Genomic DNA, 14455 nt, shown 5'->3' on the forward strand with positions numbered 1-14455 from the left:
GTGAGGTCCTGGGAGTCAGAGCTGGGGTCCACGCCTACCCATGCCCTGCTGCACATTGTGGATAAGGGCCTGCAGCTCAGGGTGTGCCTCGGCTTTCTCCCGCAGGGCATCCAGGAGCAGGTGGTTCTGGGAGGAGCCTGCCATGTCCGTCTGCCTCAGTCGCCCCTCTAGCAGCCGGATCTGGGCCTCCTTCTGTGCTACCTGCAGCCCCTGAGGATAGGATATAAGATGTGGGATTATCCATCCTGGCCTGGAAACCCCCTCCATCTCAACCTGCTCCCCATCAGACACCTTGGAGGGCCTCCTAGGTCCTGACACTACCCTTGTGTCTGTCACCCACCCTGAAATGCACCCCAGCCCTCAAGTTTTAGCCCCATACTAGTGAGACCACCTTCAGACACACCCCACTAGGGACTGAACTGTGTCCTTCCCAGTCCAGAAATGGAAGCCCCACCCCCGTGGCCTCAGCATGTGACTGCACACAGTGCCTTTAGAGAGGTAAGTGAGGCAACAGTTGGTCATATGCATGAGCCTGAACCAACATGACTGTATCCTTAGAAGAACAGGACTGGTGCCAGTGCTGTGGTGCAGTAGACAGAGCTGCTGTCTATAGCATCAGCATCGCATACAGGCACCAGGTTAAGCCCCAGCTGCTCTCCTTCTGATCCTGTGTCTTGCTAGTAACCTGGGAGAGCAGTGAACAATGGCCCAAAGCCTTGGGATGTTGAACCCGCATGGGAGACTGGAAGAAGCTCCTGGCTCCTGACTTTGAATCAGCCCAGTACTAGCCATTGCAGCCATTTGGGGAGCGATCCAGCAAAAGGGAGATCTCTAACTCTCCTTCAAATAGATCCACAAATCTTTTAACAAAACTTGCTGGGCCCAGTGCAATAGTCTAGCGGTTAAATTTTAGCCTTGCATCTTCCCAGATCGCACATGGACACTGGTTCACATTCCAGCTATTCTACTTCCCATCCAGCTCCCTGTTTGTGGCCTGGGAAAGCAGAGGATGACCCAAAGCCTTGAGATCCTGAACCCATGTGGAAGAACCAGAAGAAGCTCCTAGCTCCTAGCTTCAGATTGGCTCAGCTTTGGCTGTTATGGCTACTTGGGGAGTGAACCAGTAGATGCAAGATCTTTCTGTCTCTTCTTTCTATATATCTGCCTTTCCAACAATAACAAAAACAAAACAAATAAATCTTTAAAAAGAGAAAACAAAAAACCTTTTCCTTCCCAAAAGTAAATGTCTCTCTCTCTCTCAAAAAAAAAGAACAGGGCATCATGACATGGACACAGAGGTGGCTTCAGGAGGCCGGTGGGCACGAGCAGCACTGATGATCATAGGAAGCCTACTCTATACACTCCCTGGGCATGAACCTCCAGCCTCCGGAACCATAAGGCCATGCATGCTGGGGGGGCCAAGGCCCCAGGGCCGGGTTGCTCGCTAATGGCTGCTCTGGCTGACTTCCGCAGGCCCATCAGATACAGAGCAGAGCTGGAGAACCTCCTGCCTGGAGGAGGAGGGCCAGGGAGGGCCCTCTTCCAGTGCCTTCTAGCACCCACATTGTGGTGTCTGCCCCTGGAGACCACAGGCACATCCACTGCCAAGGACAGAGAAGAGAAGTAGTACTGAATGTTCTGGTACAAACCTTCCTGGCAGAGTATGGGCCACCTGTCTGTCCACTTCCTGCTCTCTCACCCACAATACATACACTGCTATACCGCCAATGGATTCGAGCTCAGCGCTGCAGGGGGCCAGGCCTGTGGGGTCACCACTCATGGCACCAGCCAAGCCCTCTATGTGTATCATCCCATTCAAGCGATTCAGCTGGCTCTAAGTCATTATGCTGGCTTTACAGCTGCAGAACTCGGGGCCCAGTGAGGCAGCTCGTAGCCAGTGAGGTGAGAAGTTGGGCCTGCAGGTCACCGCCAGTCCCTGCGGCTCACCTTGTCGATGGACGCCTTGAGGAAGTTGTCCAGCAGAAGGCGGGCTTCAGCCAGGGAGCAGGAACTAATCACCACCGAGGTGTCCGTGGAGTCCAGCTCCTCCTGGTGCATGGAGGCAGAGATCCCGTCACTCGGGGGATGCCCCTGTCCCCCTAGCTTCCCTAGCCCTCCCAGGGCCGGGCCAGGTGGGCACCTTGGTCTCCTCCAGCTGCACAATGGTGGCCTGGCAGTCAGTGATACTGTCATTGATGTAGTCAATGTTGGCGGCCAGCACTTCGATCTCCTCTGCCAGCTCCTGCAGCCCTTTCTCCTCCTCGGGGCTCTCGGCCTGCAGCCGTTCTCGCTTCCTCCGAAGCGCCTCCTGCAGGAGGAACAGCTCCTCCCTTTTCTGGAGGGCAGAAGGGAGGGAGAGGAGGCCTCAGAGAGCTGCTGACCTTGCCTGGCCCCTGTGATCCCCAGCGCCCTTGCACTTCAGTGGTAGGCAGTCAGGGAGGTGGTGGACCTTGATGAGCCGTTCCATGTCGGCCTCCAGGTTGACGATGGTCATTCTCTGCATGACGATGTCGATGATGCGCCGCTCCAGGGACTGCCACTTGAGCCTGGCTGCCTTGCTGAAGCTCTGGCTTGACCCCTTCTTCTGGAACTTCTTCCTGAGGCACAGAGGAGGGCATTAGAGGAGACTGCAATGAACTCCCAAGCCCACATCTGGAGACAGGGATGGGATGGCAGGCACATTCCCAGCGCCCCTTCCTGCCTCAGTCACCACCCCCCGGGGCCAGGGCATCCATCGCTAGCATGGCTCACCTGGCTGGGCGAGAGCTGTTGGCAGTGGGTGCGGGGTCTCCCAAGAAGTGGTTGATTTTGCGGTTCCACTGGCGCACAATGCTGGAGACGGAGCGGGCACCGGACTCGGCCTCAGAAGAGGTGGTGCTGGCCGAGACCTCGGCCCCAGAGTCCAGCATGGGTGGCTTCAGGCTGGCACGCCCTGCCACCCGCTCAGACATGGGCTTGGCCAGACGCCTCAGGGCAGACACCTGGGGGTAGGAAGGAAAAGGGTGCAGGTGAACAGGAAACCTCTGGGAATAGAGGCTTTTTGGTGCTGGCTTAGGGCTGCACAAAGGCCAAGGTATCCCCTGTGCGAAACGAACCCCAAAACAACTGCCACCTTTTTGTTTGAACAATCAGCTCAGATATCTGGGTGTGGCCTCAGCTCTTCTCACTGTATCAGAGTAGGGTAAGCCAGGAACACACGTCCCCCCACACCCACACCCCCACACCTTGCTCTCCCTTGGGCTCCAACAGACAGAAATGCAGCCTTCACCCCAGTGCTGGGATGCCACCCCCAAGGCCCTAGGGGAGAAGGGGAACACCGTGTGTGCTTCGCTGGAGGCTGAGGAGGCCATGGTCCCCACCAGCAGGGTCTCACCTCCTGGGTCTTCCTCCTTAGTACAATTTCCTGCTGCCGTTTCTGTGACTCCAGAGCCCGGATCTGGAACTGTGGGTGAGAGAAAAGGAGGGGTGGCACCTGAGCCCTGCTGGCCGGCCCAAGGGCCACAAGCCTGGCAGTCAGGGCAGTGCTCCTGCAGCCAGGGGCTGACAGTGTACGATCTGGAGGTGAGCAACCCTGCCCAGAAGTCATGAAGACACACCTTCACTGCACGGCCAAATCCCTCAGCTTTGTCTCCTGCCATGGTCGAGGAGTCCTGGGCCAAGAGCTCAGCTCAGGAGGCCTCTCTGCAGGTTGGCAGCCATGTGTTGCTGCCCTGCTGGCCTTGGGCCGGGCACCGCCTTGCTCTGGGGCTCACACCCTCCTTGGAACACATAGCGGTTGGACCGGAAGTCTACAAGGCCACGCCCTTCCCTGCTAGGCTGCATTCTACCCTGAGCCCAGTGAGGACCGAGGACCGAGGCTCAGGTGGGTGGGTTGGGAGGCCAGGTATACAGGGAAGATGGGGGCGTGGGGTTCATGGCTCCTGGGACCCCTCGGGGCCACCCTCACCTCCTGCCGTCGCTGCTCCTTCTTGAGCTGAGCAATCTCCCGGTTCCTCTTGGTCTCCACCAGCCGCCGCCGCTGCTGCTCCTCACGCATCTGCTTCATCAGGGCTACCTGGATGGGAAGAGGCAGCAGGGATGGGGCGGGGCTGAGGACATTGGCAGTGTGGCAGCCCGGGAGGGGGACAGCAATCATGGGAGGTGAAGTCACCTGGACCATCTCTGGCAAGGGTGGCCACACGGCCAGCCTAACCGTGGTAGGTGTTCTCACTGTCCTACCCTGGTCTGCATGGCTAAGTGTCCCAGCCCCTAGGTCTCTGTCACTGACAGCCCAAGCTGTGGACAGGGCTGAGGTGTAGGTCAGGGACAGATGCTGGGACCAGGTGCACAGAGCAACAGTGAGCAATAGTGAGAACTACTATGCTTTCAGCAGCATCCTAGTGATACTCATGGAAGAGAGGAACTACTGGGGCTGTTCTGAAAATAAGCTCTGGGTGGCTGAGTGTGGTGCCCAGGGTTCTCCTGCCTCCTCAGTCTAGCTTCTTCTCTAGCCTCGGGTGGCACTGAGGCAGGGAGGGCAGAGTGAGAGACTAGCACAGATGGCCTGGAACCCAGGGGTCTCCAGGGTCTGGCCAAAGATATAGAGAACATAGCAGAGCAGCCAAGACTGCCCAATGGGCTGGGAAGCCAGCATCCTGGGGCTTGGCACCCATGATGGCAGACTACACACACAGGACCCTAGATGCCTTCCAGTGATGGCAGGATGGCTACATGGGCCCACGAGACCCCAGACATCACCAGGAATGTCACCCACCTGACAGCTGGGAAACAGCCAGAGAGGGAGGGAGCAGGTGCCAAGGGGCCAGTAGCTGGCAAAGTAGGTTTCCCCTTGGGGGTCAGGCTTTGCCGAGCTGGATCCACAGAGGTCGTCAGGGCACAGAACAAGTGTCCTGAAGGACAGGGACTGGGAAGACCAAGTCATGCCCTTGGTGAAATGTGGCCCTGAACACTCCAGCACAGTGGGAGCTAGGTACTAGCTGGGGCTGGGGGCGGGGGTCTCTCCCAGAGTCAGGGGTCCTGGACTGCCATGTTCCCCCTGGTCCCAGGCCCATCTGCCCAGCAGTGCGCATGTGGTCCAGCTTTGTGGAGGTCAGCACAGACGTGACCCTGCTGGAACAGGTGCCGAGATGGGCCATGGCTCCCAGGCCAGCGCTGTGCCACGGATCTGAAGCAGAAGGCACAGAGCCCTCCTCCTAGGACACCCTGTGTCGGCGTCCCTTCACCCCTGGTCCTGTGATTCACTGGGGCTCCACTGTGGTGGCAGATTCTTGGACACAGCCTCTGGTGAGGCCCTGGAATGCTGTACCCTCTGTCCTGCCAGTAGACAACTTGGGCTCCTCCCTTAGGATGACCCAAAGATGTCTGTTCCCATTCCAGTCCCAGGCTCACAGTCACAGGGTCAGAGTGGGGCCCTGGAGGGAGGGTCTCAGAGATCCTGAGTGACACACACATGTGTATGTGGGTGCTTCTGATACCCAGCACACCAGGGGTATTCAGTTATTTCCATCGTCAGCTGAGCAGGGGGTTGGCGGGGCTGTGTAGTGCCACCCTAAAGAGGCACTGGCTAGGGACATCCAGGGTGACAAAGCAAGGAACAGAGGCAAGAGGAACAGCTATAGAAAGTGTAGGCCCCAGTGAGGGTACAGCTATACTTGGGGGCAACCAAGGCCTTCTGGGCTCTCTGACCACACCACCAGAAGGCGCTGTAGCCCAGGGGAACTGCAGGTACTTGAACTCCTAGTCCCGTCAATGGTGTTTTGTCCACAGTGTAGACACAGGGGAAGATGAAATGGGGTTCTTTGGGGTCAGCCCAGGCCAACTGAGCACAGCAAGGTAACACTGCTGGAACACCTGCACCTGGGGTCTGGGCTTGGGGACACCTGCCCAGGTAAGGGAGCTGGGCTGCAACGACAGCTATAGGCCCATCTGCTCTCGGAATGTCTGTCAGCCAGCACCCCTGCGCCTCCTCTTGCTCACTGGTCAGCGCCAGTTGAGTGGACAGGAAGGTCAGTGATACAGTTGCTGATGGCTCTGGGGAGTGGGCCTCTAGAAGCTCACCTTTCCTTTCTGGCCTGCTGCCCAGACAGACCTCACAGTCTGCTGGGGCTGTGCTAGGGATCCAGGGCTGTAGGTAGCTGGGCTACGCCAGGGGCTATGCCAGGGGCTGGAGGGCAGAGAGGGCAAGCCTTGAAGGGAGACTGGGTCTGCTGAACTCTGAGTAGGATCCAGGGCAGCCCTGGGTGCTGGACACAAGACTCGCACTCTGAGGAAAGGTGGCCAGGGCCACTCCAACACATAGTGGTTAGGGGTACAACATGACCTCCTGGCAATGGGAATTCCCTTCTCTGAGCCTCACCTTCCCATGCACAAAGTGGGAATAACCACCAGACTCCATTTTGGGGTTCTCCAAGGGCCTTAATGTGACCATACCTACAGTCTTTAACCTGGTCACAGAAAGCCTTGGAATAACAAAATTCTCATGGTGATACCAGGCCTGGAAGAAGACAGAGGGACCTGCGGACTAGCTTCCCACCACAGGGGCAGCACTGAGCAAGGAATCCTGAGAAAGGCAGCAGTCCTGCACAAGACCCCCACATATAGCCCTTTATGGCACACACACTACAAGGGGACACGGACTCAGCTAAGAGGCTGGTGTTCAGGGTCAGGTCAGGGTTGACCTGGCAATGGTGTGGGCCCAGGATATGACAAATGATTGCTTTGAATACAGCAAAGGATCTCTAGGATGACATAGCAGGGTCACGCCTTGGCCACTGCTGCAGCCCCTCGGCCCCTACCTTGGCCTTCTTCATCTCAGCCACCTCGGCCTGCAGCTTCTTCAGCTCCCGCTCATAGCGTGACTGATTCTTGAGCAGCCGGGCATGCTCCTTCTGGGCTGCCTGCAGCTTCTGCAGGTCCCGGTTCATCTCCCGCAGCTTTTTCTCGTAATCTGCCTTGATCTTGTTGGCCTTCTCCTCCGTGTAGCACTCCATGGTGCCTGAGAGTGGAGGGAGGCACGGTCAGGGCCAGCTGTGCCCCATATGCCCGCCCTCCAGTCGTGTTGCACAGCTTTGGCTAAGTCACAGCTCTCCCAGAATCTGTTCCTATTTCTGTGAACCATGAGTAGGCTAGGATGTCCCTTTTTGCTATGACATTCTGCTGGAACGTCAGGGGCCGGCTCCAGCTCCTGAGTCCTTGTTCCCCAGCCTCCATGAGGACCTTGCAGCCCACTCAGTGGTAACTATGTTTTGCCCCAAGATACCCGGTGGAGACAGGAGCTGGGGCTAATGGGAAGGAGAAGAGCTGGCAAGACAGTGAGGTGGGCCCAAGCAGCAGGGAGAAGCTGACCCGTGGCGACCTCTGCTTCCAAAACTTCCAGACGCCTTCTACTGAGCAGGTGCGGCAGGAGGTGCCCCTCCCCACCTCTGGAAGCAGCAGCCCTGTCTTCCTGGAAGCAAATGCCTAGGCTTCCTGGGCCTCCTCCCCACTCCAGTTCCCAGCCAACCTCAGCAAATCCTTTAGGTTCAACCTGTACCATTCATCCTGCCACCTCCTACCATGGCCATCTCTTCCGGGATCTCCCAAGTGAGCTCCAGCCCCGACTTTTGCTCCCCTACATGACACCCCAAGTGAGAGCCTAGAAATGCTTCTCCATTTCCCATCACCAACATTTCTCAAAAGCCCCTGGCCTTCCCCGCATCTTGCTTAGGTGTTTAAGGCAACGTCCTCACAGTGACCTGGTCACTTGTCTTTGGAACAGGACAGGGTCCCATACTTCTCTGACCCATTATCCCCTTTCACCATGATCTCAACCATTCTGGTACCCTGGTCATCCTGCCAGCACCTCCGGAATGTGCCCACCCACAGCAGGGCAACTTCTGCTTCCTCCACCCAAAATGTCCTTGCCCTGCCACATGGCCATCAGGTCAGTGCCAAGGTCACTTCTCAGTGGACTCTCCTTTGGCCAGCCTTTCTAAAATGCCACACCATGCCCCGGGGCTCCCTATCCCCTTTCCTGCTGTGTTGGTTTTTTCTTTTTTCTTAATACTGGTCATCCCGTTTCTTCATTCTGGTTATGTCTGGGTCTCTCCACCACAGGGATTTGGCTCAACCCAGTCTCTCCTGTACCCAGAGTATCGCTTGCTGTGCAACGTGTGTTTATCAAATGTTTGCTAAATAAACAGCAAGGGATGAATGGGCTGCAGCACAGCAGGAGGCAGACCGACCATGGACTAGAGGAACAGACCCTAAGCACTGCAGGCAGGCAGCACCTTGGACTGCCATGCCCAGGCAGGTAAAGGATTCTAAGATGTTAGGTGACAGGAAAAAGCTAAAAACCAGCCAACTGCACATGTGGCAGGAGAACGACGGTTGGCCACATGAGCTTTTATCTGGGGGCCAGAGCGCCGAGGTGCCCTGATCGGGGCTGGGGCCGGGCTCACTGAGGTTCTGCAGCACGCGATCCCGCTCCAGCTGTGTGTCGCGGATTTTATTCTGCAGCAGGATCAGCTTCTCTTCATACTGGTGCTTGAGCGTCTGCAGCCGTCGCTGGCTGTTCTCCAGTTCGTCAATTAGCTTCTGCTTGATTTCAATTTCGCAGGTCAGGTCAGCCAGGTCTGCCTGGAAGTTCACCTCTGCCAGCAGAGAATGCAGCCCAGCTCAGCCCTGCAGCACAGCCTGCAGGCTCAGACTGGGGCTTGCCCATCAGCTGTGGCCGCTCAGCGGAGAGGAGGGGAAGGGAGGATGTGCTGCCATCAGGGCCGGGGTTACTGAAAGAGGAGCCCTGGAAAGGCAGGGCCTAACCCCAGAAGAGGGTCCACCTGTTGCGGAGGTGGGGGTGGGTGAGAGGACCAGGAGCACCGGGCTGGAATGTGGGCCAGAGCGGCCGAAGAACAACAGGGGGTTGGCACCAGCCAGGCCTCTCTTGGAGGCCCAGCTCTGCATGGACCAAACGAAGGCGGAGCCTGTGTGGGGCGTGGCGCTCAGTGCTAATCACTGTTCTCCTTGTCACCAGTTTCCGGTCCCTAGACAATCATTCCAACAGGGCCTGACCCCCATCTGGGAGCACTGCTTGGGACTTTTCTGGGGCCAGTGCCGACTGATGCAGGTTTCACCCCTCCCTACCTCCCAGCCAGGGCTACGCACCCTTCTCCTCGGGGTCGGAATCAGAGTCCACCAAGCTCTCCTCACTGCCCGAATCCTCGTCTTCATCCTCACGCCCTTCCTCCTCCTCACAGCCACTCTCGTCTCGCTCTTCCTCCTCCTGGGCACCAAGCACCATGAAGGCTGGGCCTGGCCTCGGGGAAAGGGGCCTGGGAGCAGAGGCTGGTCCAGACCCAAGGCCTCCCTTGTGCCCGGAGGGTAGAGATGGCAGCTGGCCCCTCTGCCACGTCCCCAGTGGACAACACCACCTCCCCCAGGAGCCTTGGCAGAGTCCTCTGGGACAGCCATCCTCCGTGCATCATCCATTTGGGATGGCCAGCAACACGGCAACCAGTCAGTGTGATCAGGAAGGCCAAGGACCCAACAGATGCAGACCCACCCCTCCTCCACTGGCGCAAGGCCACACCGGGCACCTGAGCAGTGTGGAGCTGGCAGGGGGTGAGTGCGCAGTGAGCAGGGGGTGTGGCCTCACCTCTTCAGCCTCGTTCTCGTCAGTCTCCTCACTGTTGTCCTGCTGGAGCTTCGCTCTCTTTTTGAAGGCTTCTTTCTCTGGGCTGCTTTGGGGGAGCAAAGGGGAGGCCAGATTAGGGATCAACTGAGCCCCGAGCACCAGGGTAGGAGGAGGAAGGCTCTTGCCTGGGATAGGACCATGTCTTTACTCTGCAGAATCAGGCCCACAATTACTCATGGCTGGGGAGGAAGAAGGAGGGGGTACACTGATGGGAGGCTGAGCTAATTTGCTCCACGGATTCCCAGGCAATCCTGGGGGAGCCATGGGGATCAGGGGAGGTGGTGGCAGCATGCTCACCTTTTCCTGCGCTGCCTGACTTCCTTCTTCTTGAGCCGCTCCAGGTCCTGCTTGGCCCTGCGGATCACCTCGGAGGCATCCTCCATGGAGCTGGCTGGGCTTCCGAGGGCTGGGCCGCCTGGAGACGCTCCCAGGGCGTAGGGGCTGCGAGCAGAGGCCCGCGAGAGACTGCGCCGGAGGGACTCATTCATGGCCTCGCTCTCCAGCAGCTTCGTCCTGTGTGTAGAGGGAGAGGTGAGTGGGCGCTGTCTTTGGCCTGCCCTGGCCCAGGTTTCCACCCCACCTCTACCTCTGGCCCTCCCTTGTGGCCCACACTAGTCAGGGCTCACCGCAGCTCCTCAATCTCCCGGATGTAGTTCTGGATCAGAGCACCAATGGCCTCGTTGCCATCACCTGTGGATGGAAGGGCCAGAGGGGGGAACAGTGAACAAGAGAAACAGCAACAAGGACCTTCAGCTCTGCACCTGAGCCCTGGGCCTGCACCTTCAGCAGGGTGAGCGTGGGAGCCTTTTCCAGAATGAAAGCAACAGCCCAAGGGGAACGTGCACAGGTGCACACAAGCACCTGACAACAGCAGGAAAACGGAAACGAGCCAATGATCCCAAAATCCACCAGAGGGCGCTGCTATGCCATAGTCTCATCATTGTCTCTAATGGAACACCATGATATATGTGGCTTCAAAACAATTAAATAGATATTCTTTTTTTCCCATCATTTATTTATTTATTTATTTATTATTTGGAAAGCAGGGAAATGGAGAGATAGCTGTCTGCTGTTGTACTCTATAAACAGCCACAGGAGCTGGGGCTGGGCCAGGCTGAGGTTAGAAGCCAGGAATTTTGTTTTTCAAATAAAAGTAAATATTTAATAAGTATTTCAAATCAATAAAAAAATTTTTTTAAATGTAGTGTAAATGCATATTATGGAAAAACTATGCACAGATTTTTAAAGATCCACCAAAATAAAGTTACTTTGTCATCTTGTTTCCCAAGAACTCTGGAAGCACCATCAAATAATTTCAAACACAGAAAAAGTAGCATCTATTCACACACACACACAACACAAGTGCACTGAGAAAAGTGCAAAGTGCCAGGAGACAGCGTCATGTTGCTCTCTGCTGTGGGAGAGCAGAAAAGCTGCAGGGTGGAGAGTTTGTGAGAAAAACTCTGATCTCTCCCTTTCTGTGTGGAGTGCCTCTGTCACGTGTTCACACAGACCGTGTGTTTCAGGCCCAGGCATTGAGCCCGGCAGCTAAGATGCCGGAACCCCACCCCACCCTGCAGGTACTGGAGTGCCATGCCCGGCTTTCCTCCCGACTCCAGCTGCCTGCAAACGTGGAGCCCAGCAAGCAGTACTGACGGTTCAAGTAGAGGCTCCTTGCCACCCATGTGGGAGCCACGGGCTGCTTGCCTCAGCCCTTAAAGTTGCAGCCATTTGCAGAGTGAACCAATGGATGGAACTTCTCTCTTATTTTTATTTTTTATTTATATTTATTTTTAAGATTGACTGATTTATTTTGAAAGACATAGATAAAGAAGAGACACAGACACAGATCTTCCATCCCATGGTCACAATGGCTGGGACTGGGCCAGGTCCAAGCCAGGAGCTTCATTCAGGTCTCCCGCATGCATCCTAGGGCCCAAACACTAGGGCCATCCTCTGCTGTTTTCCCCAGGTCATTAGCAGGAAACCAGATTGGAAGTAGAGTGGCCAAAATTGGTGCTCATATGGGATGTCGGAGTTGCAGACAGCAGCTTTACTCACTGTGCCACAACACTGGCCCTAACTATACTGAAAAATCAATTGGAAAAAAATTTGCAAAAATGAGGTGCTCAGCTCACGGGGTGAATGGCCTAGCCACTCAAGGTTCTGGGGTGGGGAAGCGGGCACAGGGCCCGGCTCCAGGACACTCTGAGCTGGCCTTGGACACCCAACTCACCGGCCTTGGCCAAGAGCAGGTTGGCCTCCTGGCTCATGAGCTGGGTGACACGATTGTTGATGGCGTCGATGGCCTCCTGCATGGCCTTCACCCGCAGCCGCAGTGCCCCGTTCTCCTTCTGTAGCATGGCGTTCTCCTGGAACAGGTCACTGTAGCCCTCAGCACCGTCCTCCCCAATCACGCGCTTGCCCTGGGAGGAGGAGCAGATGTGAAGCAGGTTGGCACTGGAGCTCACGGGATGATGGAGACAGTGATGCCCCCTTCAAGTGCCCTCCCTTGCCGTGGATGGGCAGAACTGCCGGCCTCCTCTGCTCCAGGTTTCCCAGAACCCAGTTCTGTTTTGCTGTTGCTCAGTAAGTTCCTATAGCTCTCCCCGACAACAGGTCGAAATTCTGCACAACCGTTCACAGCTCTCCACAAGCCCCACCCTCCCCACCAAACATGCGCACTTCTCCATAAACGCTAATCCAAGGGTCAAACTTCATGTGGACCATGAAGTTAGCATAAATGAGTGACTCAGTTTGATCAAACTTACTGTGGTGGAAAGACCTATTACTCAAAGTACAGCTTCTTTAAGTCAGAGTCTACAACACGGAGAGGAGCTGACTGTAGCTAACAGGCAGATTTTCAAGGGGGCAGCCACCTTAGTGCACATGGTGTCAGTTCTCCACATTTTCTAGAAAAACTGAACCTTTCTGATTTCTGGGAAGGATGAGAGGGAAAGTATTGTGGCACTGCAGGTTAAGCTGCCTGCAACCCATAGCACAGTGCAGGTTCAAGTCCTGGCGGCTCTGCTTCTAATCCACCTTCCTGCTGATGGACTCCGGAAGGCGGCTAATGATGACCCAAGTACCCGAGTTCCTACCACTCATGTGGGAAGCCCAGGTGGGAGCTCCTGGCCCAGCCCTGGCTGCTGCAGGTGGGAGCTCCTGGCCCAGCCTGGCCCAGCCCTGGCTGCTGCAGGTGGGAGCTCCCGGCCCAGCCCTGGCTGTTACAGGCACCTGGGGAGTGAAGCAGCAGGTGGAAGGAAAATCTGTCTGCAGCTCTCCCTCTCTGTCACTGTGCTGACAATTAAGGTGCATTATTATTTTTTAATTTTATTTTTATTGGAAAGTCCAATATACAGAGAGGAGGAACAAAGAAGATCTTACATCTGCTGATTCACTCCCCAAGTGGCTGTAACAGCTAGAGCTGTCCTGGTCCAAAGCCAGGAGCCTAGAGCCTCCCTCTGTGTCTCCCACTCGAGTGCAGGGTCCCAAGGCTTTGGGCCATCCTTGACTGCTTTCCCAGGCCACAAGCAAGGAGCCGGATGGGAAGTGGGTTGGCCAGGACACGAACTGGTGCCCATATGGGATCCCAGAGCATGCAAGATGAGGACTTCAGCTGTTAAGCTACCATACCAGGCCCTAAGGTACATTATTTAAAAAAAGAGTATGAGCCAAACAAAAACCCATCTGGCACTAAACACAGGCCATGGCCACAGGTGGTGATGTCAGCCTTGGTTGTGTGAACTCACACACTTTCTCTCAAGCACTCAGGGTTTCTAATCCTTTGTGTATGACATGTTCTCCACCCAGAATGCCTGCCCGCCCCCGCTTCCTTCTGTTAATACTCCATTCATTCTTCAAAGCCCACAAAAGGCCCCTCCTCCATGAGGCCCACTGTGTGTGAGGAGGCCAGTGCTCTCCTCTGCCCACCGCAGCACCTGGGACTACCCCACGGTCCCTTCCAGCAGTCACTGTGCACCATGGCTTGGCGATCCTGTTTCATGCCAGCCCTGCGTGTCCAGCAGACACAAGAGTACCTTAGATGGTGTTGGCCCAACCCCCGACATCCAGGTAAGCATGGGGCTTCCCCCTGCCTAAACTTGGCATTCTAAGCATGCCAGGGCTCAGTCTGCGCTGGCGGGAGTGCTGGCTGGCACCCAAGGGTGAGGGGTGCTCACCGCCTTGTACTCCATCAGTTCCATCTGCAGACGGGCGATCTCGGCTCGCAGCGCGCTGATTTGTTGGCTTGTCTTGTCCTGGTTCACCACCACTTTGTTCTTGATGTTGCGGGCCCGGTTGGCGTACTTGAGCGTGTTCAGGGTCTCCATGAAGTCCCGGTCTGAGGGGCTCACGCAGGCGATCATGATGGTTTGGCTAGGGGTTGCAGCCAGGCCAGCATGAAGTTGAGGACACAATCGCCTCTGCTCGTCCATCCCCACCCCTGCCTTAATGCTGGAAGAATTCAGCCCTTCACAGGGGCAGAACCCACCATGTGGGGCTGGGACTGGCTACCTGTCCAGGAGGTGCCAACCCGGGGTAACTCCAATGAAGGCAGGTAACAAGGCTGGGGAAGGGGTGATGGGTAACTGCCACAGTTAGTTATAAGCCTGAGTCACACAGCCCTTACATTTTTCTAACGCTTTCCATCTGTCATCTCATTTTGGGCTGTATGACTTCCTATTGTGCAGGTTAAGGAAACTGAATTTGGCCAAAGGCCATGGAGCACTTCAATCCATCCTCCCCAGGGTCAGGATGCAGCAAACCCTCATATCTGTATTCTCT

The 14455-nt window shown here is 56.3% G+C and overlaps 1 protein-coding gene across 3 annotated transcripts in view; it reads right to left on the reverse strand.

The window, feature by feature from the left end:
- Positions 1-14455, reverse strand: part of KIF21B (kinesin family member 21B) — a 44314-nt gene that overhangs the window by 14038 nt on the left and 15821 nt on the right. For 2 of the 3 annotated variants that reach the window (XM_040985428.1, XM_040985426.1), the window contains exons 6-20: positions 13852-14047; positions 11907-12096; positions 10297-10360; positions 9968-10183; positions 9632-9716; positions 9142-9259; positions 8439-8630; positions 6795-6994; positions 3947-4054; positions 3374-3442; positions 2752-2981; positions 2450-2597; positions 2141-2335; positions 1948-2049; positions 39-210 (exon numbers count right to left, since the gene is read on the reverse strand). In XM_040985428.1, coding sequence (XP_040841362.1) covers positions 39-210; positions 1948-2049; positions 2141-2335; positions 2450-2597; positions 2752-2981; positions 3374-3442; positions 3947-4054; positions 6795-6994; positions 8439-8630; positions 9142-9259; positions 9632-9716; positions 9968-10183; positions 10297-10360; positions 11907-12096; positions 13852-14047 — 2285 coding nt within the window. The remainder of the gene's footprint in view (positions 1-38; positions 211-1947; positions 2050-2140; positions 2336-2449; positions 2598-2751; positions 2982-3373; positions 3443-3946; positions 4055-6794; positions 6995-8438; positions 8631-9141; positions 9260-9631; positions 9717-9967; positions 10184-10296; positions 10361-11906; positions 12097-13851; positions 14048-14455) is intronic. The other variant, XM_040985425.1, reaches the window with a different exon arrangement.

This window comes from Ochotona curzoniae, unplaced genomic scaffold, assembly GCF_017591425.1.
Source record: "Ochotona curzoniae isolate NIBS_2020 unplaced genomic scaffold, NIBS_Ocur_1.0 contig_430, whole genome shotgun sequence".
Classification (NCBI taxonomy): domain Eukaryota; kingdom Metazoa; phylum Chordata; class Mammalia; order Lagomorpha; family Ochotonidae; genus Ochotona; species Ochotona curzoniae.